The sequence below is a fragment of the Scyliorhinus torazame genome, chromosome 8 (genome assembly GCF_047496885.1).
Source record: "Scyliorhinus torazame isolate Kashiwa2021f chromosome 8, sScyTor2.1, whole genome shotgun sequence".
NCBI classification, from domain to species: Eukaryota; Metazoa; Chordata; class Chondrichthyes; order Carcharhiniformes; family Scyliorhinidae; genus Scyliorhinus; species Scyliorhinus torazame.
In genome coordinates this window covers 194,231,142-194,255,696 of record NC_092714.1, presented here as the reverse complement: position 1 = coordinate 194,255,696, position 24,555 = coordinate 194,231,142, and the positions used below count along the sequence as shown (strand labels likewise).

Below are 24,555 nucleotides of genomic sequence, written 5' to 3'. Positions count from 1 at the left end.
TTAAGTCCGATCTGCCAAAGTGGGACAATCTTCCTCTGTCCCTGGCGGATAGAGTCCAGTCTATTAAAATTAACATTTTTCCAACGTTTTTGTTGTCGTTTCAATGTCTCCCTGTCTTTCTTCCTAAAACTTTTTTTGTGAGGGTTAATAGGGTGATCTTATCCTTTAAAATGGGTGGGCAAGACCCCAAGAATCTGTAGGGTAGTTCTTCAAAGGGATAGGCAGTCAGGAGGCCTAGCATTGCCAACTGTTTTTTTAATTTGTTCATAGGATGTGCACATCACTGGCTGGGCTGGGCCAATATTTATTGCTCATCCAGGAGGGTATTTAAGAGCCAACCATGTTACTGTGGGTCTGGAGTCACATGTAAGTCACACCGGGTAAGGATGACAGATTTCCTTCCCTAAAAGTATTTAGTGAACCAGATGGGTTTTTACAACAATTGTTTCATGGTCATCCTTAGACTTTTAATTCCAGATTTGTTTTACATTTTTTATAAAATGAATTCAAATTCCACCATCTCTCATGGCAGGATTTGAACCCAGGTCCCCAGAGCATGATTCTGGATTACAAGTCCAGAGACAAAACCACCACGCCACTGTTGGTCCTTTATTGTTATTGGGCGGCCAATGCTGAGAAGGTGCGGAGGGGTGCAGTGACCCAGGTTCCGTAAGGGAACAGATAGAGGCGAGGTCACGTGGGGATTTAGTCTGAGTGCACTGGTGACAGCCTCACTCCCGTTTTCTCTGGCTAGGTTCTCCTCAAACCTGATGGTTGTGTCCACTTTAAGGATATGGAGACAATTCAGGCAGCGTATTAAGCTTGGATCCATACTGAGGATGGCCCCTATCTGTGCAAATCACTTATTTGAACTGTTGAAATTGCACGCCACGTTCGAGGTGTGGCAAGGGAAGAAGAGGCTTGAGAGATTCGAGAATTTGTTTGTAGAGGGACGGTTTGCCAGGTTGGAGGAATTGTTGGCAAGTCTGGGCTTGTGGGGTCCAACGCGTTCAAGTACCTCCAGATGAGAAATTTTGTACAGCTGGCCTTCCCGACATTTCCTGTGGCACCGTGGACATCTCTGTTGGAAAGGTTCCTTTTGTTGGCGGGGTCGGAAGAGGGTAGCGCGTCTGGTATTTATGGATGAATTCTATCTGAGATTCGGACTCAGCGGACGGGGTGAAGGCAAAGTGGGAGAGGGGGTTGGTAGATGATGAGTTGCAAACGGTGTTCCGGGGGGCTGGTCAATCACACACACATGTTCTGGTCTTGCCTCAAACTGATAAGCTTTTGGATTTCTTTCTTCAACACCATGTCAGCGATTCTGAAGCTGTGTCCGCTGATAGCCATTTTTGGGGTGTCGGATTCGCAGGGGATGCAGACAGGAGTGAAGGCAGCCTTGCCTTCCCCTTGTTGATTGCCCAGAGGCGAGTTCTGCTGGTGGAGACCACCTACTCCACCCAGCACCTCGGGTGAAATAGGGAGACATATGGTGGATGAAATATAATGCACAAGTGTGGAGTAATCAATATGGCAGAGAGAATGAAGAAAGGGAACATGAATTAGATGGTATAATTTTAAAGCAGATGATGGAACAGAGATGCCTAGGTATTCCCTTATGACACCACCAGTGTCTCCTCCATCTATGCCAAATACATAAAGATCATCACTTAGAAAGGGTAGCATATTAGCTAAAATTAATTGCTGCACGATTGCCTCTGGGGGTCAACTGGCAGGCTGTGTCCCTCCACAATCAAGCCCCTGTTCAACATCCGCAAACACCATCCACCAAGTTCGCTGGAAGACAATTGCCATCCCATACATTCTTGAGGTTGCAACCACAGCAAAACAAGTAACAACCTCAGTCAGAGTAGAATGGGTGCACTTCAATTCCTTTCCGTCAGCAGCCAGTATAGTTCCAACAGAGTAGTGGAAGCAGTGGGATAGCAGTTATCTTTGCCAATGCCAACTCAAATGGAATGAAGTTCTGTATGTCTCGATGGCTCTAAGACAGGACAGGCTTATGGTAAAATAAAATCAGTATGGTTCATGAGGAATGTAGAAACAAGTTTGGACATTTAAAACTACAAGGAGAACAGAGAAAGGTAGCGCAAGCAATCAAGAAATACAAAAACAGCCATGAAAGTAACCAAAGGATCTTTGGAAAAGGATATTCATATAATTTACAGTGCAGAAGGAGGCCATTCAACCCATCGAGTCTGCACCGGCCCTTGGAAAGAGAACCCTACTCAAGCCCACGCCTCCACCCTAACCCCGTAACCCAATAACCCCACTTAACCTTTTTGGACACTCAGGGCAATTTAGCATGGCCAATCCACCCAACTCGCACATCTTTGGACTGTGGGAGGAAATCGGAGCACCCGGAGGAAACCCACGCAGCCACAGGGAGAACATCCAGACAGCGACCCAAACCGGGAACCGAACCTGGGACCCCGGAGCCGTGAATCAACCGTGCCAACCACTGTGCCACTGTGCTGGGTTCTATGCTGTTGTAAAAGGGATGATGTTATCAGGTGGAGCAAAATAGGTCAGGGTTAGTTTTGAGGGTGGGGGAGATTATATTACAAAGATGTCATGGAAAAGAAGGCAAAGATAGTGGGAATAAGGGCGGCACGGTGGTGCAGTGGCCAGCACTGTGCATAGTTTTATCAGTAAAAGTGAAATATGTTGTTAAGTTATGTCAGGAGGCCATAAACCATCTTACAAGGCAACGAAAAGATAGTATACAGCACTCAGCTCACAGCAGAGCTGCAAAATGACTATTTCACATCAGTCTTTCCTCTTGTGGATGATGCTTTTGTTCCAGCTGTGGGGTGCTCAGTATTGAATAGTATTATGAATATTAAAAGATAGTAATATTAGCTTAGATAACAGATGTGGGCAACATGCATGTAACAGTGAATAGAAATGTGAGAGGTGTTCTGTAATCTACTCTTCTCCAACATCAACAGCTTCAGTTTTTCACATTCTGACGTTCCTCATTTCTGGAACATTTTTCATGAACCTTTTCTAGATACTGTCTGATGCCTTCGCATCCTTCCTCAAGTGTTGTGCCCAGAGTGGGACACAATACTCCAATGAGGCTGAATCTGCTCTTTATATGGGTTCATCACAACATCCTTACTTTTGTACTCTGTGCCTCTAGCACAGGATCCCATTTTATTAACCGCTTTCTCTATCTGCCGTCACCTACAATGGTTTGTGAACACGTACCTCAAGGTCCCTCTGTTCCTCCATCCCTTTTAAAATTGAAACCTTCATTTTCTATTGCTTCCCTTCATTCTTTCCGCCAAAATGAATCATTTCACTCTTCTCTGCATTAAATTTCATCTGCCACTGGTCCACCCGTTCTGCCAACCTATTGATTTCCATTTGAAGTTCTACACTATTTTCCTCAACAGGTCACAATGCTTCCAGGTTTTGTATCTTCCACAAATTTTGAAATTGTGTCCTGTAAACCCAAGCCTAGGTCATTAATATATGTCAAGAAAAGCAGGGGTCCCACTCTATACTTTCCTCCAGTCTGGTTTTGTACAAATCATGTGCAACAAAAGGTTTGAAAGTTGCAATATAAACATTTATTTTTTCTTTATTTTTTCATGGAATGTGGGCATTTAGTGACCATCCCGAAATGCCTTTGAAGTGAGCATTTGAGGGCAGCTAAGACTCAACCACATTCCTGGAGGTCTGGGTTTTTAACAACAATCGATGGTAGTGTCATGGACATCATTATTGAGACTAGATTTATATTCCAGATTTATTAATTTAATTTTAATTCTACCAAATGCCATGGTCAGGTTTGAACCCATATCCTCAGAGCTTGGGCCTCTGGGTTACTAGCCCAGTGACATTATTACTGCACCACCATCTCCCCCTCCAATGATTGAGATTTTACAAGACCACCAGCATACAAAACATAGATTGGATAGCTCTCTTCTTTAGCAACTGATCCAATTTAACCATCATTGCCAGAATTCTGTATTCAAATTGTCATGGCGAATATTTGCTTGGCAGTTTGCTATTGCATCCACATTAGTAAAAACAAGGCCAACTGTATAGAAATCTGTTTAGCACTTTAATGATAACATTAGTCTTGTTCAATTAAACATTATCATTATTCTACTAAATACATTTTGTTGGTTTAGTTCACTCTTCCCAAATAAAATACTACAAAACCTTTCAAATTTTATTTTGCATATACACAGTTCTCCTGAGAACAATGCAGCAAGAACAAAGAACTTAACAAATGCCCATTCTATAAATGCCTGCACTGATCTTAGGTGGCCCAGCAAAATTAGAATTTGTAGCCTATTGTAAAGCATTGGACAAAGGCTAGTTCCAACTTTCTGGGATTCAGAATTAAAAATTCACAGAAATCATTCCCATGTGTTTTATGACAGATAACAGATTCCTTTTTGAAAAGTGTAGCCGACATTCAATACTTAAACATTGAGCCACAGACTTTTATTCTTATCTGTGCTCAACAGCAGACTAATAGCACACAAACAGAACCAATGACCATTGTATCATTTGAGGGAACACAGCAAGTGTAATGTCAAACTCAAACTTTTGTTCAAAATAGAGACAAATATAAGATCCCCCCCCCCCCCCCCCCCCAAACCGATGGGTGATAAGGGATTCGTCATAATAATGTCATTTAATGTTAAGTGGAGGTGATTAGATTCATTCTTGTTGGAGCTGGTCATTGCCCGGCACGAATGGTACCTATGGGCTACTTTTAACATGTGAGGAGTTGCAAATGGAACCGTGAAGATCCTGACTTCTGACCTTGTGATAGAGAGAAAGTCATTGATGATGCACCTGAAAATGGTTAGGCATGGCACCTTTGTTGGGTGGAATGATACTAAATATTATTCACTCTTACTTATTCGTAATGTTATAGTTGATATAACACAACAGATTATTTCAAAATACCTACGGCCCATCATGTCTGTGCCAGCCGCCAAGCACATATCTATTCCAACCCCATTTTCCAACACTTGGTCTGTAGTATTGGATGCTATGGTGTTTTAAGCACTCACCTAAATTCTTATTAAACTTTGAGGGTTCTCGCCTCTACCACCCTTTCATGCAGTGATTTCCAGATTCCCACCACCCGCTGGGTGAAAAAGCTTTTCCTCAAATCCCCTCTAAATCTCCTGCCAATTATCTTCAATCTATGTCCCATGGCTGTTGACCCCTCAACTAAGGGGAAAAGCATCTTCCTATCTACGCCTTTCATAATTTTGTACATCTCAATCAGGTCCCCCCTCAGCCTTCTCTGCTCTAAGAACAACAAGCCTCGTTTCATAGCTGAAACGCTCTATACCAGGCAACATCCTGCTGAATCTTCTCCGCACCCTTTCTTATCCTTCCTAGTGTGCCGACCAGAGCTGCACACAATACTATCGCTGTTGTATAACAAGCATTTTATACAGCTCCATCATAACCTCCTTGCTCTTATATTCTATGTAAGAAGTCTTACAACACCAGGTTAAAGTCCAACAGGTTTGTTTCAAACACTAGCTTTCGGAGCACTGCTCCTTCCTCAGGTGAATGAAGAGGTATGTTCCAGAAACATATATATATATATATATATATATATATATAGACAAATTCAAAGATGCAAGACAATGCTTTGAATGCGAGCATTTGCAGTTAATTAAGCGTTTACAGATCCAGAGATAGGGGTAACCCTAGGTTGAAGAGGTGTGAACTGTTTCAAGCCAGGACAATTCACACCTCTTTAACCTAGGGTTACCCCTATCTCTGGATCTGTAAACACTTAATTAACTGCAAATGCTCGCATTGAAAGCATCGTCTTGCATCTTTGAATTTGTCTATATATATGTTTCTGGAACATACCTCTTCATTCACCTGAGGAAGAAGCAGCGCTCCGAAAGTTAGTGTCTGAAACAAACCTGTTGGACTTTAACCTGGTGTTGTAAGACTTCTTACTGTGCGCACCCCAGTCCAACGCCGGCATCTCCACGTCATGACTTATATTCTATGCCTCGGCTAATAAAGGCAACTAACCCGTATGCCTTCTTAACCACATTATCTTTCTGTCCTGCTGCCTCAGGGACCTATGGCTATGCACCCCAAGATCTGCTCTCCCTAGCTTTCTACCGCTCAATGTGCATTCCCTTATCTGGTTAGGCCTCCCAAAATGCACCACCTCACACTTTTCAGGCTTATATTCCATTTGCCTTTGTTCAGCCCATCTGACCAGCCCTGTAATCTAAGGCTTTCCTCTTCACTATATACCACACCACCAATTTTTGTGTCATCTGCGTATTATTACTCATATCATCCAGTTACATCTACATTGTTAATGTACACGACAAATAGCAAGGAACCCAGCACCAATCCCTGCAATACACCACTGGACATCAGCTTCCAGTTACAAAAACAACCTTCAAACAACACCACTAGTGGCTACAAAGCCAATTTTGGATTCAATTTACCAAACTGCCTTGGATCCTATGGGCTCTTATCTTCTTGATCAGTCTCCCATGCGGAACCGTGTCAAAGCCTTACTTAAGCCCATGTAAACTCTATCAACTGCAGTGCCCTCATCGAAGCACCGACTCACCTCCTCGAAAAATTCAATCAAATTTGTTAGACATGATCTCCCCTTGCCAAAGCCATGCTGATTATCCTTTCCTTTCCCCTCCAAGTGGAGATCAATTCTATCCCTCAGAATTTTTTCCAGTAATTTCCCTACCACCGACTTACTGCTCTATAATTATCTGGTTCTTCCCTGCGTTCCTTCCCGGCTAGTGTTTTTTCATGTCCCCTCTTCGCTCTCGATTTATTTTTTAAGTATGCCCTGCACTTTCTATACACCTCGCAGACATCCACTGTTTCAAGCCCTCCGTGTCTGCCATAAGCCTCCCTTTTTTTCCTGATCCTATCCTCTATTTCCCTGGACATCCAGGGTTCTCTGGATTTTTGACCATCTTTTACCTTTATAGGAACATGGAGGTTTTGTACGCTCTCCATTTCCTTTTTGATTGGCTACGACTTCTCTAAAGTGGATTTTCCTACAAGTTGCTGGGACTGTACTATAGGCCCCCAAACAGAAAGGGGGAGATAGAAGAGCAGGTATGTATACTGAAATCACCTATATTCCTACCCTATTGTTTTTACACTTCTGAGATTTGCCGACAAATCTGCTCTTCTATCACTACCTGACTGTTTTAGGGCCTATGGTATACTCCCAGCAATGTGATCGCCCCTTTTTGTTTTTAAGTTCCACCAATAAGGCCTCAAGTGAGAAGCCTGCGAACATATCATCCCTCCTCACTGTAGTAATTGACTCCTTGACCAATATTGGATCCCTGCCCTGCCGTCAAGCCTGAAAACTCTATATGGTCTCTTTTGCCAGTCTAGCATTTTTGATTGAACAGTTAAAAGGAACTCTAAACCTTGATTTTTATCATTGGGAAGTAAAATGCTTCGAAGTTTCATTGTAGTTGAATGCTGCAGAAATGACAACAATCATTCATAATTTAACAACTTTCAGTAACGAGGGGAATAAATGTTTGAAAAGATCTGTGAAATAATGTACAATTCAGTTAGATACTGAAACATCAATATCATTTTTTCCAGGATTGCTGGAAATTAATGGTAGCTGAAGCATCAAAAGGTCAGAATGTGGAATATTCACAAGTTGTTTAGTTTCCTCAAAAGCAACCATCTTAATACATTTCAAGCTTGATGTGAAATTAATTGCAGCCTACTTGTGGCACATTTATTACATAATAATACAAGTCAGCTCGGCTTAATTGACAGCACTCTCACTTGAGACAGAAGGTTGTAGGTTTAAGCCCGCTTTACTCCTTAGAAGTAACATATTACTGAATATGTTGCTCCGGTGAACAGACAAAACCCTGTTACACGATTCGAAGCTCTCCAAGCATTCTCCCTTCACTAATACCATCACTGGTCGTTCTTCTGCATGATGCTTTGATGCTTGTGGAACTTAGATGTGCACAAAATGGCTCCCAAACATGCCGGCATAACAGCCTCATTAAAAAAAAGATATTCCTTAGATGTGCAGCACTTTGGAACATCCCAAGTGATATGATGAAGCATTGCATGCATGTTCTTCCTTTATTGTTTTCGTAAATTATCTAAGTCTGCTGATTTAAAAAAAAAATGTATTCTGATGTTCACTTCCAGATGAAAAATGCAGTTTGAATTACTGATAATTAAGGTATAATTTACGTCTGATTGATAAAGGAGGAAAGACTACTGAAGCATTACAATGAGTTAAGAATATCAACCTAGTCAGGGGCTAGAGGCTATAACAGATACTCACTGACAGCTGCTGCAGCAACACATCGATCCCTTCCTGGTCACCAAGTAATTCCCTATTGGCTGAAAAGAGTGGAACCACGTGTCAGATATTATAGCGTTAAACATGGATACACTGTGCATAATCAATACTACACAATATATTAGAAAATCAATGAGAGACACAAATATTAGAAGGCAGCAAACATTCGACCAGAATAATACTTAGCCACAAAACGTAAATGAAATTATGTAATCACTAGAATTGCTTGCAAATAGAAATTGATTTTTTCATAATCAAGATAGCTGCTGCACAAGTACCAGGCAACCAAGATATTCAACACAAGAGTCCAATGGACACTATTAAACAAAGGCAGTCCTTAAGTGTTCACAGAAATATTTAATAAGCCCCAATAAAGGGGTCAACTCTTGTTGTTTACTATCTGCCTGTAGCCACCTAAAATGGCTGATTCCCGATTAATTTGGCCAAAACCCGATGTAAAATGGCTAACCGAAAAGGCTGATGGGAAAAGCAGCCAACAGGGCACAAACGGACAGCTGCAGACAGAATAGCGTATTCGGATCTGGGGAAGTCGGCCCAGATCGATACCTGCGACCATTGCAGCACATCAACACAGCCATCTGCAGTTTAATCGGCTATCCCTGGGAACAATTGCAACATATTAGCAATTGAATGGCGATCCAGACCTCTCGGCGCCAGCAGTGGCCGAGACAAAGAAAGGTGAACGGTCACCCCCCGATCAAAAATCGCCCCATTATTGGAGCATATCGAACCCAGTGATTGGGAACAAGTCCAATCACTTGGGACCAGGGTCAAGGTCCGCCCCGAGAGGCGGGAAGCCCCTGGGACCTATAAAGATAGGGGCCAAGTTCAGACCGACCCTTCTCTCCCTTCTTCTCCTGCTCGCAACCTTCGCAAGAACCATCGACCAGCAACCGTAGGTTTGACTCCAGCGATCGCTACTCGATAGAGATTCCTAGCCATCGACCTGTATCAGCCTTTTGAATTCCGCAGGCCAGACCCAATTCCATAAACCATTTGTTTCCCTGACCTGGTGGGCCATTCCCAAAAGTTAAGTATTGGCCAGTAGTGGTAGGTAGTGATCTAGAAAGTAGGATTATTGTATAAGTATTTATTGCTGTACATAATAAATGACCGTTGATTTTAATCTTACTAAGCGGTGTGCTGTCTTATTAATCATAACTAGAGCTTCAACCACGTGGCGGTATCAGAAAGATACCAGGCGACTCGTGAACAAAGGTGATATAATTAGAGCTAATAAAACTAAGGCTAATAAGAGCAACATGCCTTTATAATTTTATGGGAGAAGGTTTATTTTATTCATCAAGGAAAGGTTTGTTGAGGTACCAGAGTGGAAATAAATAATACAGTAGACAAAGTTCCAGGTTTAATTCCCAGCAGCCAAGCAACCTGCTGAAATTTGAATACATGCACTTGCTGTTCTCTCAAAACTTAAAGTGTCTCAAATTTAAAACATGTATCACTTAATCATGACTAACTAAAAATAAATAACTGAATGAATAACTCTTTCAATGGGCCAGCCTCAACAGGTTGAATGGTCTTCTTCTGCACCATATGGTCCAATAAACTCCCCTCTGTACTATAGAAAGGAAACTGCTCACTAGATTGATATTTCAAATGAGTGGGGTGTCCTCTGAGGAAAGGTTGGACACATTGGGCTTATTTCCACTGGAGTTTAGAAGGGCGAGGGTTGACTTGATTGAAATCTAGAAAATCCTGAATGGTATTGACAAGGTGGACATGGAAAGGATGTTTCCTCCTCTGATTGGGCCCAGAACCAGGGGGCATTGTTTTAAAAGTAGGGTTCACCCTTTTAGGACAGAGATGAGGAGAATCTTTTTCTCTCAGATGGTTGTGCAACTTTGCCTCAGAAGGCACCGAGGACAAGTCACTGAATATTTTCATGGTGGAGGGAGATAAGATTCTTGTTAGGCAAAGGAATCAAAGCTCATCGGGGTTAGATGGGAATGTGAAATTTGAAACACAGCATGATCTTACTGAATGGCAGAGCAGGTTCAAGGGGCTAAGTGGCCTATTTCTATTTTGGTATGTTCATATGAAATGAGTAAAAGTGGCTTGATTAAAAGGCGTCAACTCAATGATCTCTGGTATTATCTAGCAAGGAAACTAAATGCCCTGATACAATGAACCAGGACGTTCTTTAATGGTTAAATGTAACTTATCATTTTGTTCCATTCAGTTATCTGACAAACAACATTCCAAAAAACATTGAGGTGATCATACGCGTTTCCCCAATGCACTCAAATGTAGTATTATGGGCCACGATTTAGAGAACCCCAAGTGTATCATGGAGTTCACCTGACCCACAACTTTTAATAGATTGAGGTATGGGGAGCACATGGCCCACTCTAAGGTGTGGTACAGCAGAAATCGAAAAGTATTTCTTTAGGCAAAACAATGATTCTTCTATGAACTCAACTTAACCTTTTTAAACCATAGTGAACATCTTAGCAACCATCAATTCAAATACAACCACCAAAGAATACAACACTAAGTAATCCTTACTTTCCTTTTAACATCCAAAAGACATAAAAAAACAACTTTTAACAGAAGCACATCAGGTTTAAATTCACTACTGAGAGCAGTTATCACTCTGAATTCACCAAATGATCAATATATAGTCTTTGCATGGCAGAGAGAACAACAGCACATTTGCTTTGGCTGGCTTCAGCTCCAACACAAAAACGAAACCAAAAAAACACACCCAAGCTTTTTTCAAAGTGAAACTGAAAAGCAGAGCCAGAGCTCAGCTCCACCCACACTCTGACATCACTGCAGTAACATGAGCAGACAAACATTTCTTAAAGTGACATTCTCATGACACCTCCCCCCAAGAAAAAATAAATAAACCATCAACTTCAAGATGGTTTCATTTTTCACTATCCTTTTAAGAAATGCACACAGTGAATACACTTTTTTGTTTCAAAAAACACACGCAAGCAGGTATAATAATATAGTCCATTTTTTTTTGTTCTTCTTCCTCCAACTGAATCCCTCTCGATTGACAGTCTCTTTGGACAAGAAGGTCTCTGCACGATCCATCCATTTCTCTACGCCTCGGCATTTCTCTTTAAAGTCAAATACTTTCGTTCAATCTGATCACAGAGCCCCTTGAAATTCTCCAACACAGGAGCATTGGTTATCACAGCTTTCAGGCAGACAAATGCCTGTTGACACTCCGCTGTCCACTGGAATTTGTTACGCTTCTTGAGCAGGTCTGTCAGTGTCAAGGGTATCGTAAACTCCCGAATAACTTTTGTTTTCACATCCTGTGGAACCATTTAACCCCGTCCATTTGTATGGCCAAGGGAAGTGACTTGTGCTTTTCCAAATTCACTTTTGGCTAGGTTTACCACCAAACCCGCCGCCTGAAGTCGATCGAATAACTCCATCAGATGTTTTAAATACCCATTTTAATACTTCCCAATTTATCTCCACAAACTTGCCCATGTGATATCAATAACTCTTTCAGGTCAGTTCCTCTCCATCCCTTTCAAAGTACCTCTTAAGCATATTCACATGGCACAAGCATATTTCCATGGCACAAGCATATTCACATGACACACGCTGTGAGTTTTCCTTCTATCTGCCGATCTTACCACATAATTCACCTCACTTAATTTCCTTTCAATCTGATACGGTCCACAAAACCTTGCTTTTAAAGGTTCATCTACCACTGGTAACAATACTAAAACCTGATCTCCACTGGCAAAACTACAAACTTTGGATTCCTTGTCCGCTACCCGTTTCATCACATGTTGTGCACCTTTTAAATGCTGTCTAGCCAATTCACCTGCTCGATTTAATTATTCCCTAAAATTTGACACATAATCCAATAATGTAAGTTCCGACTGCTCCCTCACCAATTTTTCCTTAATCAATTTAAGTGGTCCTTTTACCTCATGACCAAAAATTAGTTCTGAAGGTGAATTTGGTTGACTCATTAGGTGCATCCCTAATTGCAAACAGTACGAATGGAATGCCTTTATACCAATCCTCTGGATAATCGTGACAATGAGCCCTCAACATGGTCTTTAATGTCTTAATGTCTGATGCCACCTTTCTAATGCTCCCTGCAATTCTGGATGGTACGCAGTTGATTTAAATTGTTTTATTCCTAAGCTATCCATAACTTCTTTGAATAACCTGGTGGTAAAATTCGATCCTTGATCCGATTGTATTTCTGTGGGTAGTCCATATCTAGTAAAGAATTTAAGTAATTCCTCCACAATCTTTTTAGCTGTAATATTGTGTACTGCAATGGCCTCTGGAAACTTAGTAGACACATCCATTATAGTCAAAAGATATTGATTCCCACTTTTCGTTTTAGGAACCAGTTCTATGCAATCAATTAGGGACTTTGTAAAAGGTATCTCAAATGATGGAATGGGCATTAAGGGCGCTGGCTTTATCACTGCTTGAGGTTTTTCTATCACTTGACATGTGTGACATGGTCGACAAAATTTAACTATATCTTTATGTAGTCCGGGCCAATAAAAACGTTTTGGGATTTTAGCTAGAGTTTTCCGTATTCCCAAATGACCGTCCACTGGTACCTCATGTGCAACTCGCAACACCTCCTTTCTATACCCTACCGGCAATACAACTTGGATGAACTTCTACCCACTTTTCATCCGCCTGCAGAGGTAAAGGTCTCCATTTTGTCATCAGGACATCATTTTTACGGTAATAACGCTCTGGTATACTCTCAGATTCCTCTTCTGTGAATGCTTTCTGATACATCCGTCTTATTTCTAGATCTTTCTGTTGTAACTCCATCAATTTCCCCCCCAAAAAATATCCACCTCATCCTCCAGCTGTTCTTTTCCAACCATCTGATCAAAAATAGTTCTGATAATTGCACTTCACCTTTATCTTCATTCTTTGATTTCTCCTCTTGTATAAACCTGTGACTTTGCAACTTTATTACTACACAATCCAAAAAAATCCCAGGATATTCGTCCTTCAACACTTCAGTTGTCTGATTTTCCACTGGCTTATCAACCACAGTAGGCATCACTCCCACCTGCGATCCAGCTATATCATTACCCAGGATAAACTGTATTCCTGGACAAGATAGTTTCTCTATTACTCCTACTACCACTTCACCACTCTTCACTGCACTTTCAAACTTTACCTTGTATAATGGAATACTACTCTTCTCACCCTGAATTCCACATCTTACCACCTTTACTGGCAAAATTATTCCCAAACTACATAGCTCCTCATCTCTTACCATCAAAGATTGACTAGCTCGACTTCCGGTTGCGGTGATGCCTTGCTAGCCGCACGTTTCGGCGGCTCCAGTTCCGACGGACCTTCGGGCTCTTTTAAGAGCTCCAACGGGAAATTTTTGGGCGACGCAACCCGGTGTGGGGTGAGTGAGGAGCCCCCCCCCCCCCCCCCCAACGAAGGAGGAAAAAACCGGCGGCGGCGGCTGCAGCGCGAGGAATCGTCGACCAAAGAGACAAAAAGGGAGAAGCACAAGATGGCGGCGGAGAAAGCGCAGGCGACATGGGGGCCCAAAAATGAATTTTTGAGACGGTGCGTGGAGCTGCTGAAGAGGGAGGTGCTGACCCCGATGCTACAGGCAATTGAGGGGCTCAAGGAGACACAAAAGACCCAGAGCTCCGCGTGGTGGAGCAGAAGGTGACGGATAATGAGGACGAGATCCTGGGCCTGGCGGTTAAGACACAGACGCACGAGGCACTTCATAAAAAGTGTACTGAAAGGATAGAGGCCCTAGAAAACGGAGCGCGAAGGAAGAACCTTCGGATACTGGGTCTCCCTGAGGGTGTGGAAGGAGGGGACTGTGGAGCTTATGCAAGTACGATGCTGAGCTCACTGATGGGTGCTGAGGCCCCTACAGGCCCCTTGGAGGTGGAGTGGGCACATCGGATCCCGGCGAGAAGACCAAAAGCGGGAGAACCACCCAGGGCGATAATCGTGCGATTTCACCGCCTTAAGGATAGAGAAGAGGTCCTGAGATGGGCTAAAAAGGTGCGGAGTAGCAGATGGGAGAATCAGTGGTACGGGTGTACCAGGATTGGAGTGCGGAGGTGGCGAGAAGGAGGGCGAGCTTTAACCGAGACAAGGAGGTGTTGCATAAAAAGGTGAAGTTCGGGATGCTGCAGCCGGCAAGACTATGGGTCACGTATCAGGAGAGACACCATTATTTCGAGACGGCGGAGGAAGCATGGACCTTTATCAAAGAGGAGAAATTGGATCGGAACTGAGGGACTGATGCTGCAGGAAATGTTATTGTTAATGTTATGGTTGAAGTTAATTGAGAAGTAAATTGGGAAGGGGGGAGACATTGGGAAATGTGGGCGCCGGTGAGGGGGGAAAGACGGGACATAGATGGAGAATGAGGAAGGGGAGGGGGAGGGGAAAGGGAGCTGCGCCACAAGAGGCGGGTCAGGTAAAGGGATGTTCCTGCGCCAGAAAGAATATGGCGGGAAGACAGGCGCAAGGCGGATGGGAGTTCCCCACACGGGGGGGTCGAGGAGTGAGCAGGAGGAGCCGGGGTCAGTTGAAGTGAGCTGACTTACGGAAGTAATATGGGGGAAGCAATCACGCTAGAAAGAGATCTAGCGGGGGGGGGGGGGGGGGGGGGGCAACTGGGTTGCTGCTGCGGAAATCCAAAAGGAAATGGCTAAAGAGTGGGTGGACGGGGATGGTATGCGACGCTGGTGGAGCGAGTGGGAGCGCGGAGGCGGGATATGGGACTGGACTAGAGAAGGTAATGGCTAGTCGACACGGGAGGGAGGCAGGTAGCCCCCTAGAGAGGCTGATCACGTGGAACGTGAGAGGCCTGAACGGACCGATAAAAAGGGCCCGAGTGCTCGCGTATTTGAAAGGACTAAGGGCAGACGTGGTTATGCTCCAAGAGATGCACCTAAAGGTGGCGGACCAAGTTAGGTTAAGGAAAGGATGGGTGGGACAGGTGTTCCACTCAGGAATGGACGCAAAGAACAGAGGGGTGGCCATTGTGGTGGGGAAACGGGTAGCATTTAAAGCAAAGAACATCGTAGCAGATAGCGGAGGTAGATATGTAATGGTGAGTGGCAGGCTGGAGGGAATGGAGGTCGTGTTGGTTAATGTATATGCCCAGAACTGGGACGATGCGGGATTTATGAGACGGATGCTGGGGCGTATACCGAACCTGGAGGTAGGAAACTTGATTTTAGGAGGGGACTTTAATACTGTGCTGGACCCGGGGCTAGATAGATCCAGCTCAAGGACCGGAAGAAGGCCGGCAGCGGCCAAGGTGCTTCAGGGGTTTATGGACCAAATGGGGGGAGTGGATCCATTGCGATTTCTTAGATCTAGGGCTAGGGAGTTCTCCTTCTTCTCCCATGTCCATAAAGTGTACTCCCGGATAGATTTTTTTGTTTTGGGAAGGTCGTTGATCTCTAGGGTGGAAGAAGCTGAGTATTCAGCCATAGCGGTTTCGGACCATGCCCCACATTGGGTGGACCTGGAATTAGGAGAGGAAAGGGAGCAGAGAGCACTCTGGCGATTAGATGTGGGATTGATGGCGGATGAGGGAGTATGTGCAAGAGTGCGGGGGTGTATTGAGAGATACCTGGAGGTCAATGACGACGGCGAGGTCCCTGTGGGAGTGGTATGGGAAGCACTAAAAGCGGTGGTCAGAGGAGAGCTGATCTCCATTGGGGCCCACAAAAGGAAAACAGAGGCCAAGGAAAGGGAAACATTACTGGGGGAGATTTTAAGGGTGGATAGGGAATTTGCAGAGACCCCGGAGGAGGGACTGTACAGGGAGAGGAGACGACTCCAGACGGAGTTTGACCTTCTGACCACCAGAAAGGCGGAGGTGCTGTGGAGGAAGGCACAGGGGAGGAGGTATGAATATGGAGAAAAGGCTAGTCGCCTGCTGGCTCATCAATTGCGAAAGAGGACAGCAGCGAGGGAGATAGGAGGAATTAGAGAAGAAAAGGGAGACACGGTGCGAAGAGCAGGAAAGATAAATGAGGTGTTCAAGACCTTTTATGAGGGACTGTATAGGTCTCAACCCCCAGAGGGAGAGGAGGGGCTGCGGCAGTTCCTGGATCAATTGAGGTTCCCGAAAGTGGAGGAGCAGGAGGTGGTAGGCCTGGGGGCACCGATTGGGGTGGACGAGGTTATTAAGGGACTGAGAAGCATGCAAGCAGGGAAGGCTCCGGGACCAGACGTGTTCCCGGTGGAATTTTACACAAAATATGTGGACTTGTTGGCCCCGTTGATGGTGAGGACGTTCAATGAGGCCAGGGAAGGAGGGACTTTACCCCCGACAATGTCGGAGGCGACGATATCGCAAATTTTGAAGAGGGATAAAGATCCGTTGCAGTGCGGGTCCTATAGACCTATTTCATTATTGAACGTGGACGCCAAATTGCTGGCAAAGGTACTGGCATCGAGGATAGAGGGCTGTGTCCCGGGGGTGGTGCACGAAGACCAGACAGGGTTCGTAAAAGGGAGACAATTGAATGTTAACGTGCGACGACTATTAGGGGTGATAATGATGCCCCCAGTGGAGGGGGAGGCAGAGATAGTGGCGGCAATGGATGCAGAGAAGGCATTTGATAGGGTGGAGTGGGAGTATTTATGGGAAGTGTTAAGGAGGTTTGGGTTCGGGAACGGGTTTATTAGCTGGGTCAAACTTCTTTATGGGGCTCCATCGGCAAGTGTAGTTACGGGTCGACATAAATCGGAGTATTTCCGACTATATAGGGGAACAAGGCAGGGATGCCCGCTGTCTCCATTGTTGTTCGCGTTGGCAATTGAACCTCTGGCCATGGCGTTGAGAGACTCCAGGAAATGGAGAGGGGTGATTAGAGGGGGAGAAGAACACCGAGTCTCGCTATACGCAGATGACCTATTGTTATACGTGTCGGACCCAGCGGGGGGAATGATAGAGGTTATGCGAATGTTGAGGGAGTTCGGGGATTTCTCGGGGTATAGGCTAAACATGGGGAAGAGTGAATTATTTGTGATACATCCAGGGGACCAGAGTAGAGAGATAGAAGGCCTGCCTCTAAGGAAAGTGGAAAGAAACTTCCGATACCTGGGGATTCAGATCGCTAGGAGCTGGGGAACCTTGCACAGACTTAATCTGACACGGCTGGTAGAACAAATGGAGGAGGACTTCAAGAGGTGGGACATGCAGCCTCTGTCGCTGGCGGGCAGGGTGCAGGCAATTAAGATGACGGTCCTCCCGAGGTTCTTATTTGTATTTCAATGTCTCCCTATACTAATCACTAAGACCTTTTTCAATAAAATAGACAGGAGCATCATGAGCTTCGTGTGGGCAGGGAAAGTTCCGAGAGTAAGGAGGGGGTTCCTTCAGCGTAGTAGGGACAGAGGTGGATTGGCACTACCGAACTTGGGCGATTACTATTGGCCCGCCAATGTGGCAATGATACGTAAATGGATGATGGAGGGTGAGGGAGCGGCGTGGAAAAGACTGGAGAGAAAGTCCTGTAAAGGGACGAGTTTAGAGGCGCTGGTGACGGCGCCGCTAGCGTGCTCGCCAAAAAGTTTACCAGGAACCCGGTGGTGGCGGCAACATTGAATATCTGGGGACAGTGGAGGCGACAGAGAGGGGTGCGGGGTGCCCTGGTGGGGTCCCCAATTAGGAACAAACATAGATTCGCCCCAGGAAGAATGGATGGAGGATTTCAGAGCTGGCACCAGTTGGGAATTAGGAGGGTGGGAGATTTATTTATAGATGGGACTTTTGCGAGCTTGGGAGCATTGGAGGAAAAGTATAAGTTGCCCCGGCAAAACTTCCTGAGATATATGCAGGTGAGGGCGTTTACTAGACAACAGGTGAGGGAATTTCCGCTGCTCCCGACACAGGGGACTCAGGACAGAGTGCTTTCAGGGGTGTGGGTCGGAGAGGACAAGGTGTCAGAGATATACCGAGAGATGAGGGAAGAGGGGGAGGAGTTGGTGGGCGAACTAAAAGGAAAGTGGGAAGAAGAACTAAGGGAGGAGATAGAGGAGGGTATGTGGGCTGATGCCCTAAGCAGGGTAAATTCCTCTTCCTCATGCGCCAGGCTTAGCCTGATTCAATTTAAGGTGCTACATAGAGCACACGTAACGGGAGCAAGATTGAGCAGGTTCTTTGGAGTGGAGCACAAATGTGGGAGGTGCGGCGGGAGCCCGGCAAAACACGCACATATGTTTTGGGCGTGCCCGGCACTGGAGGGGTGTTGGAAGGGAGTGACGGGAGTGATTTCGAAGGTGGTGAAGGCCCGGGTCAAACCAGGCTGGGGGCTAGTTCTGTTTGGAGTTGCGGATGAGCCGGGAGTGCAGGAGGCGGAAGAGGCCGACGTTGTGGCCTTTGCGTCCCTAGTAGCCCGGCGTAGGATCCTACTCATGTGGAAGGAGGCGAAACCCCCCGGACTGGAGGCCTAGGTAAACGATATGGCGGGGTTCATTAAACTGGAGCAGATAAAGTTTGCCCTGAGAGGATCGGCTCAATGGTTCACCAGGCGGTGGCAGCCATTTCTCGACTACCTAAGGGAACGTTAGAGGGAAGACAGATGACCAGCAGCAGCAACCCGCGGGGGGGGGGGGGGTTTAGTTTAGCTTATGTCAAAAGACTATGGGGTTTAGTTATTTGTGTATTGTTAAAAATTTCTTTACTGTTACGTTTGCTTTGTAAGAGGGAAAAAATTGTTGTTTGGAAAAAAAATTTCAATTAAATATATTTTTTTAAAAAAGATTGACTAGCTCCTGTATCGCTTAAAATTGTGACTTCTTTACTTGCTCCTCCTGATACACGAGTAAACTTTACCGGGCAGCACGGTGGCGCAGTGGTAGCACTGCAGTCTAACGGCGCCAAGGTCCCAGGTTCGATCCCGGCTCTGGGTCACTTTTCCGTGTGGAGTTTGCACATTCTCCCCGTGTTTGCGTGGGTTTCGCCCCCACAACCCAAAAGATGTGCAGGGAAAGTGGATTGAACATGCTAAATTGCCCCTTCATTGGGAAAAATGAATTGGGTACTCTAAATTTATTTAAAAAAAATGTTTTTAAATGAGTAAACTTTACCCACACAATAAATTCTTTAGAGATCTGGCACCGTCCCATCAATCACCTCTTGATCAGGCTGTATAATCCTTTGCACCTCCTTCGCTTCACTTGGGTTTTCCTTGACAACTTTAACAACCCCCATGGTCTTATCCTGTTTTACCATATCAGCCTTCCCAGTGCTTTTCTTCCACCATCAACACTGTGACTTTATATGGCTTAGTTTATTACAGTGAAAACATTTGAAACTTTTCATGTCTCTTCCACCCTCCTGGATTTCCTTTTTAATCTGAGGTACACTCTCCTTATTGTCTCCCATCAGATCTCCTTTACCTTTACCACTTCAGTATTTCTCAAGTCCCCAGTTTCACAGGCTAAAACTGATGTCGGAAACCAAGCTTTGATTTACGAACTAATTCATAATCATCTGCCATTTCTGCTGCTAACCTCACAGTTTTAACCCTCTGTTCTTCCACACGAGTTCTCACTACACCAGGAATTGAACTTTTCAGCTCCTCCAAAAGTATAATTTCTCTGAGAGCTTCATACGTTTGGTCTATTTTCAAAGCCCCTATCCACATATCAAAATTACTCTGTTTGATCCTACCTCAGGCAATTTTAAACGCTTAGCCACCGCCATAATTACCTAATCTTTTTGCATTTTGTCAGGTAATGTTAACTGCAATGTTTTTGCCAAATCTAACAGTCTGTTTTTAGTCTCTGTCCGTAAGGTACTGCGTGTGACCGTCTCCACCCCCAAAATTTTCAGGGCCTCTGAACGAGCCATTGTCCACAACACACTCCCTACTTAAATGGAAATACTACACTTGAAAAGCAACCACAATATGCCCACCCGTCACTGTCTTTAAGTTCTCTAAGCCAATCCAATAGATAGACTTTTATCCCCCTCGAGCCCCCAATTTGTTATGGGCTAGGGTTTAGTACCCCAAAGTGTATCATGGAGTTCACCTGACCCCCAACTTTTACTAGATTATGGAATGGGGAGCACACAGCCCACTCTACAGGTGTGGTACAGCAGAAATCGAAAAGTATTTTTCTCAGCACAACAATGTTTATTCTATGAACTCAAGTTAACCTTTATAAAACATAGTGAACATCTTAGCAACCATCAATTCAAATACAACCCCCAGAGAATACAACACTAAGTAATTCTTACTTTCCTTTTAACGTCTATAAGACATTAAATAAAACTTTTAACAGAAGCACATCAGGTTTAAATTCACTACTGAGAGCAGTAATCACTCTGCATTCACCAATTATCAAGAGATAATCTTTACATGGCAGAGAGAACAACAGTACACCTGCTTTGGCTGGCTTCAGCTCCAACACTAAAACAAAACCAAAAAAACAGACACACCCAAGCTTTTCTCAAAGTGAAACTAAAAAGCAGAGTCAGAGCTCAGCTCCACCCACACTCTGACATCACTGCAGTAACATGAACCGACAAACATTTCTTAAAGTGACATTCTCATGACAGTAGACACAACATTATTCTACACACTGGGAATGTAACGTTGTGAAAAAGCAAGTGGGAGATTATTCTCCAACACTGTTGAGTTCCCTAACTCAGCTAATTTATCAAAGGAAACAAGGGAGAACTGGTGAATGGGCCAATTCATGTTCTGATGCTTCTGGCTCAAGAGGGTCACTGATCTGACAGAAAACTTGAACGAAATGTAGCTAGAAAAGAGTAGTTTACCAGTTTATATATGTAGACCAGTAATTTAATTTTCTTGATCCCCATTTGCACATTTGAGGCTATTCTTCTCTGTAGCCAACAACATTTCATGACACACCGAAGGTGCAGGAAAACAGATGGGTGACCGTTAGAAGGGGCAGGCAGTGAGTGCAGGAGTCCCCTGTGGCTGTCCCCCTCTCGAACAAATATATCATTTTGGATACTGTTGTGGTGGAGAGCCTATCAGGTGAAAACAACAGCAGTCAGAACAGTGGCACCACAACTGGCTCTGTTGCTCAGCAGGTGAGGACAAAGTGCAGGAGCGATAGTTATAGGGGACTCTATAGTAAGGGGCACAGATAGGCACTTCTGTGGACGTGAAAGAGACTCCAGGGTGGTTTGTTGCCTCCCTGGTGCCAGGGTCAATGATCTCTCTGAAAGAACACAGGACATCCTGAAGGGTGAGGGTGAACAGCCAGAGGTCATAGTACACATAGGTACTAACGGCATAGGCAGGAAGAATGACGAGGTCCTGCAGAACAAGTTCAGGGAGCTAGGCAGTAAGCTAAAAAGCAGGACTTCTAAGGGCTGTAATCTCAGGATTACTCCCTGTGCCACGTGCCAGTGAGACTAGAAATAGGAGGATAGTGCAACTAAACACGTGAATAAAGTGGTGGTGTAGGAGGGAGGGTTTCAGATTTCTGGACCATTGGAATCTCTTTTGGGGCAGGTGGGATGTGTACAAGAAGGACGGGTTGCATCTAAACTGCAGGGGCACCAATATCCTGGCTGGGAGGTTTGCAAGAGTCACTCGGGAGGATTTACACTAGTATGGCAGGGAGGTGGGAACCAGTTAGTTTAGAACATGTAATAACTGAAGGGGAAATAGAGAACAAAAATATCAGCCTGTCTGCTCAAATGCAGTAGTCTGAAGTGTATTTGCTTCAACGCCAGAAGTATAGCAGGCAAGGCTGATGAACTTAAGAGCACCGGTTAGTACTGGGAACTATGATGTTACGGCAATCACAGAAACATGGTTAAAGGAAGGACAGGATTGGCAGCTGAACGTTGGAGGATATAGATGTTTCAAGAGAGATACAGGGGGATGCAAAAGAGGTGGGGGAGTAGCATTACTGGTTAAGGAAAATAGTATAGCTGAATTGTGGGAGGACACCTGGGAGGGCTCACACAATGAGGCAATCTGGGTAGAGCTCAGGAATAGAAAGAGGGCAATCACTTTTTTCTTACAAATTTAGAGTACCAATCAGTTTTTTCCAATTAAGGGTCAATTTAGCGTGGTCAATTCACCTACCTTCTGCCTCTTTGGGTTTGTGGAGGTGAGACCCGGATCCTCGGCGCCGTGAGGCAAGAGCTAACCACTGTGCCACCGTGCTGCCCCCTATAACAGGGCAATCACAATGTTGGGGGTTTATTACAGCCCCCCTCCCCCCCCCCCACCACCACCACCACCCTCCCCAACTGGCAGCAAGAGATAGAGGAGAAGATAGGTAGAGAGATTTTGGATAGGTGTAAAAGTAACAAGGTTGGTGTGGTAGGAGATTTTCACTTCCCCAATATTGACTGGGACTCACTTAGTGCTAGGGGCTTGGATGGGGTAGAGTTTCTAAAGTGTATCCAGGAAGGCTTCTTAATGCAGTATGTAGATAGTCCAACTAGGGAAGGGGCAGTACTGGACCTGGTATCGGGGAATGAGTCTCCCCAGCAAACTCCTGGCAAACCCATCACAGTGGACTATATCCCACCCCAGGCAGAAGTGAAGGCGGCGCTGTACGAATTGTACACAGTTATAAACAACAAAGAAACAGAACACCCAGGAGGTCTTGTTCATCGTGGCTGGGGATTTCACCAAGGGCAACCTCAAGAGTGTACTGCCAAAATTCCACCAATGCATCTCCTGTCCCACCAGGGGCAACAACACTCTCGACCACTGCTACACAAAAATCAAGGGCGCCTACTGTTCCATCCGCCGACCGCACTTGAGAAAATCTGACCATAAGATGGTGCTCCTTCTCCTGGCATACAAACAGAAACTTAAGCGGGAGAATCCAGTTAAGAAGGTTGTGCAGTGCTGGTCTGAGGAAACAGAAGAGCTCCTACGTGGCTGCTTGGAGTCAGTGGACTGGTCCACGTTTAAGAACTCAGCAACCAACCTAAACAAGTATGCCACCACCGTCACAGACTTTATCAGCAAACGTCTGGATGACTGTGTGCCAAAGAAAGTAGTACGCAAGTTCCCCAACTGGAAACCATGGCTTAATCGGGAGATTGTTTCCCTACTGAAGGCCAGGTCTGAGGCGTTCAAGTCAGGCGAACCCGACCGATACAGGAAATCCAGGTACGACGTCCGCAAAATCATCCAGGATGCCAAGAGACAATATCAGACCAAGCTAGAGTCGCAGTCTAGCGTTACAGACTCTCGTCAGTTGTGGCAAGGCCTAACAACACAACGGGCTACAAAGCGAAGTCAAGCAGAGTCTCCGGCAGCAGCGCACCCCTCCCCCACTAACTCAAGGCATTCTATGCTCGTTTAGAGCAGAAAACCAACAAACCGCTGTTGACTGCCCCAGCAGCCCTGGACACACCCATACCCACCGTCACAGCTTCCAAAATCAGATCGGCCTTCCAAAAGGCGATGGGTCTGGATGGGGTCCCTGGCCGTGCACCGAGTTCCTGCGCGGACCAGCTGGCAGACATGTTCGCGGACAACTTCAACCTCTCCCTACTCCGAGGTCCCCACCTGCTTCAAGACCACCATCATTCCGGTGGCCAAAGAAGAACCAGACAACATGCCTCAATGACTGCCGCCCGGTGGCCCTGACATCGATCGTAATGAAGTGCTTCGAGACGTTGGTCATGAGGCACATCAACTCCATACTCTCAGAACGCCTAGATCCACTACAATTCGCATACCGCCGCAACCGGTCTACAGCAGATGCCATTTCCCTTGCCCTACACTCATCCTGGAGCAACTCGATAATAAGGACTCCTACATCAGACTCCTATTTATTGACTACAGCTCTGCCTTCAACACCATAATCCCAGCCAAGCTCATTCAAAGCTCCAAAACCTAGGATTTGGCTTCTCATGCTGCAACTGGATACTCTACTTTCTGACCCACAGACCACAATTAGTAAGAATAAACAACAACATCTCCTCCACGATAGACCTCAATTCCGGGGGCCCGCAAGGCTGCGTACTTAACCCTCTACTATACAGCCACGGCCCAAGAGGCACAACCACTGCCCAAGAGGGACAGCCACTGCCCAAGAGGCACAGCCATTACCCTCTAAGCAGCAGCAGCATCATTTAGGTTTTGACATTAATCTGAGATCAATAATGTGAATAAAAGATTTGTACGTATTTCCTTCGGTCCCAATGGGCAGCAAAACTC

General features: G+C 45.2%; 1 protein-coding gene across 1 annotated transcript in view; it reads right to left on the bottom strand.

Annotated features, from left to right (window-relative positions):
- ctnnbl1 (catenin, beta like 1) overlaps positions 1-24,555 on the bottom strand; it is a 225,288-nt gene that overhangs the window by 96,728 nt on the left and 104,005 nt on the right. Inside the window, exon 9 of the mRNA XM_072514654.1 lies at positions 8,348-8,406. Within this exon, the coding sequence (XP_072370755.1) occupies positions 8,348-8,406 (59 nt within the window). The remainder of the gene's footprint in view (positions 1-8,347; positions 8,407-24,555) is intronic.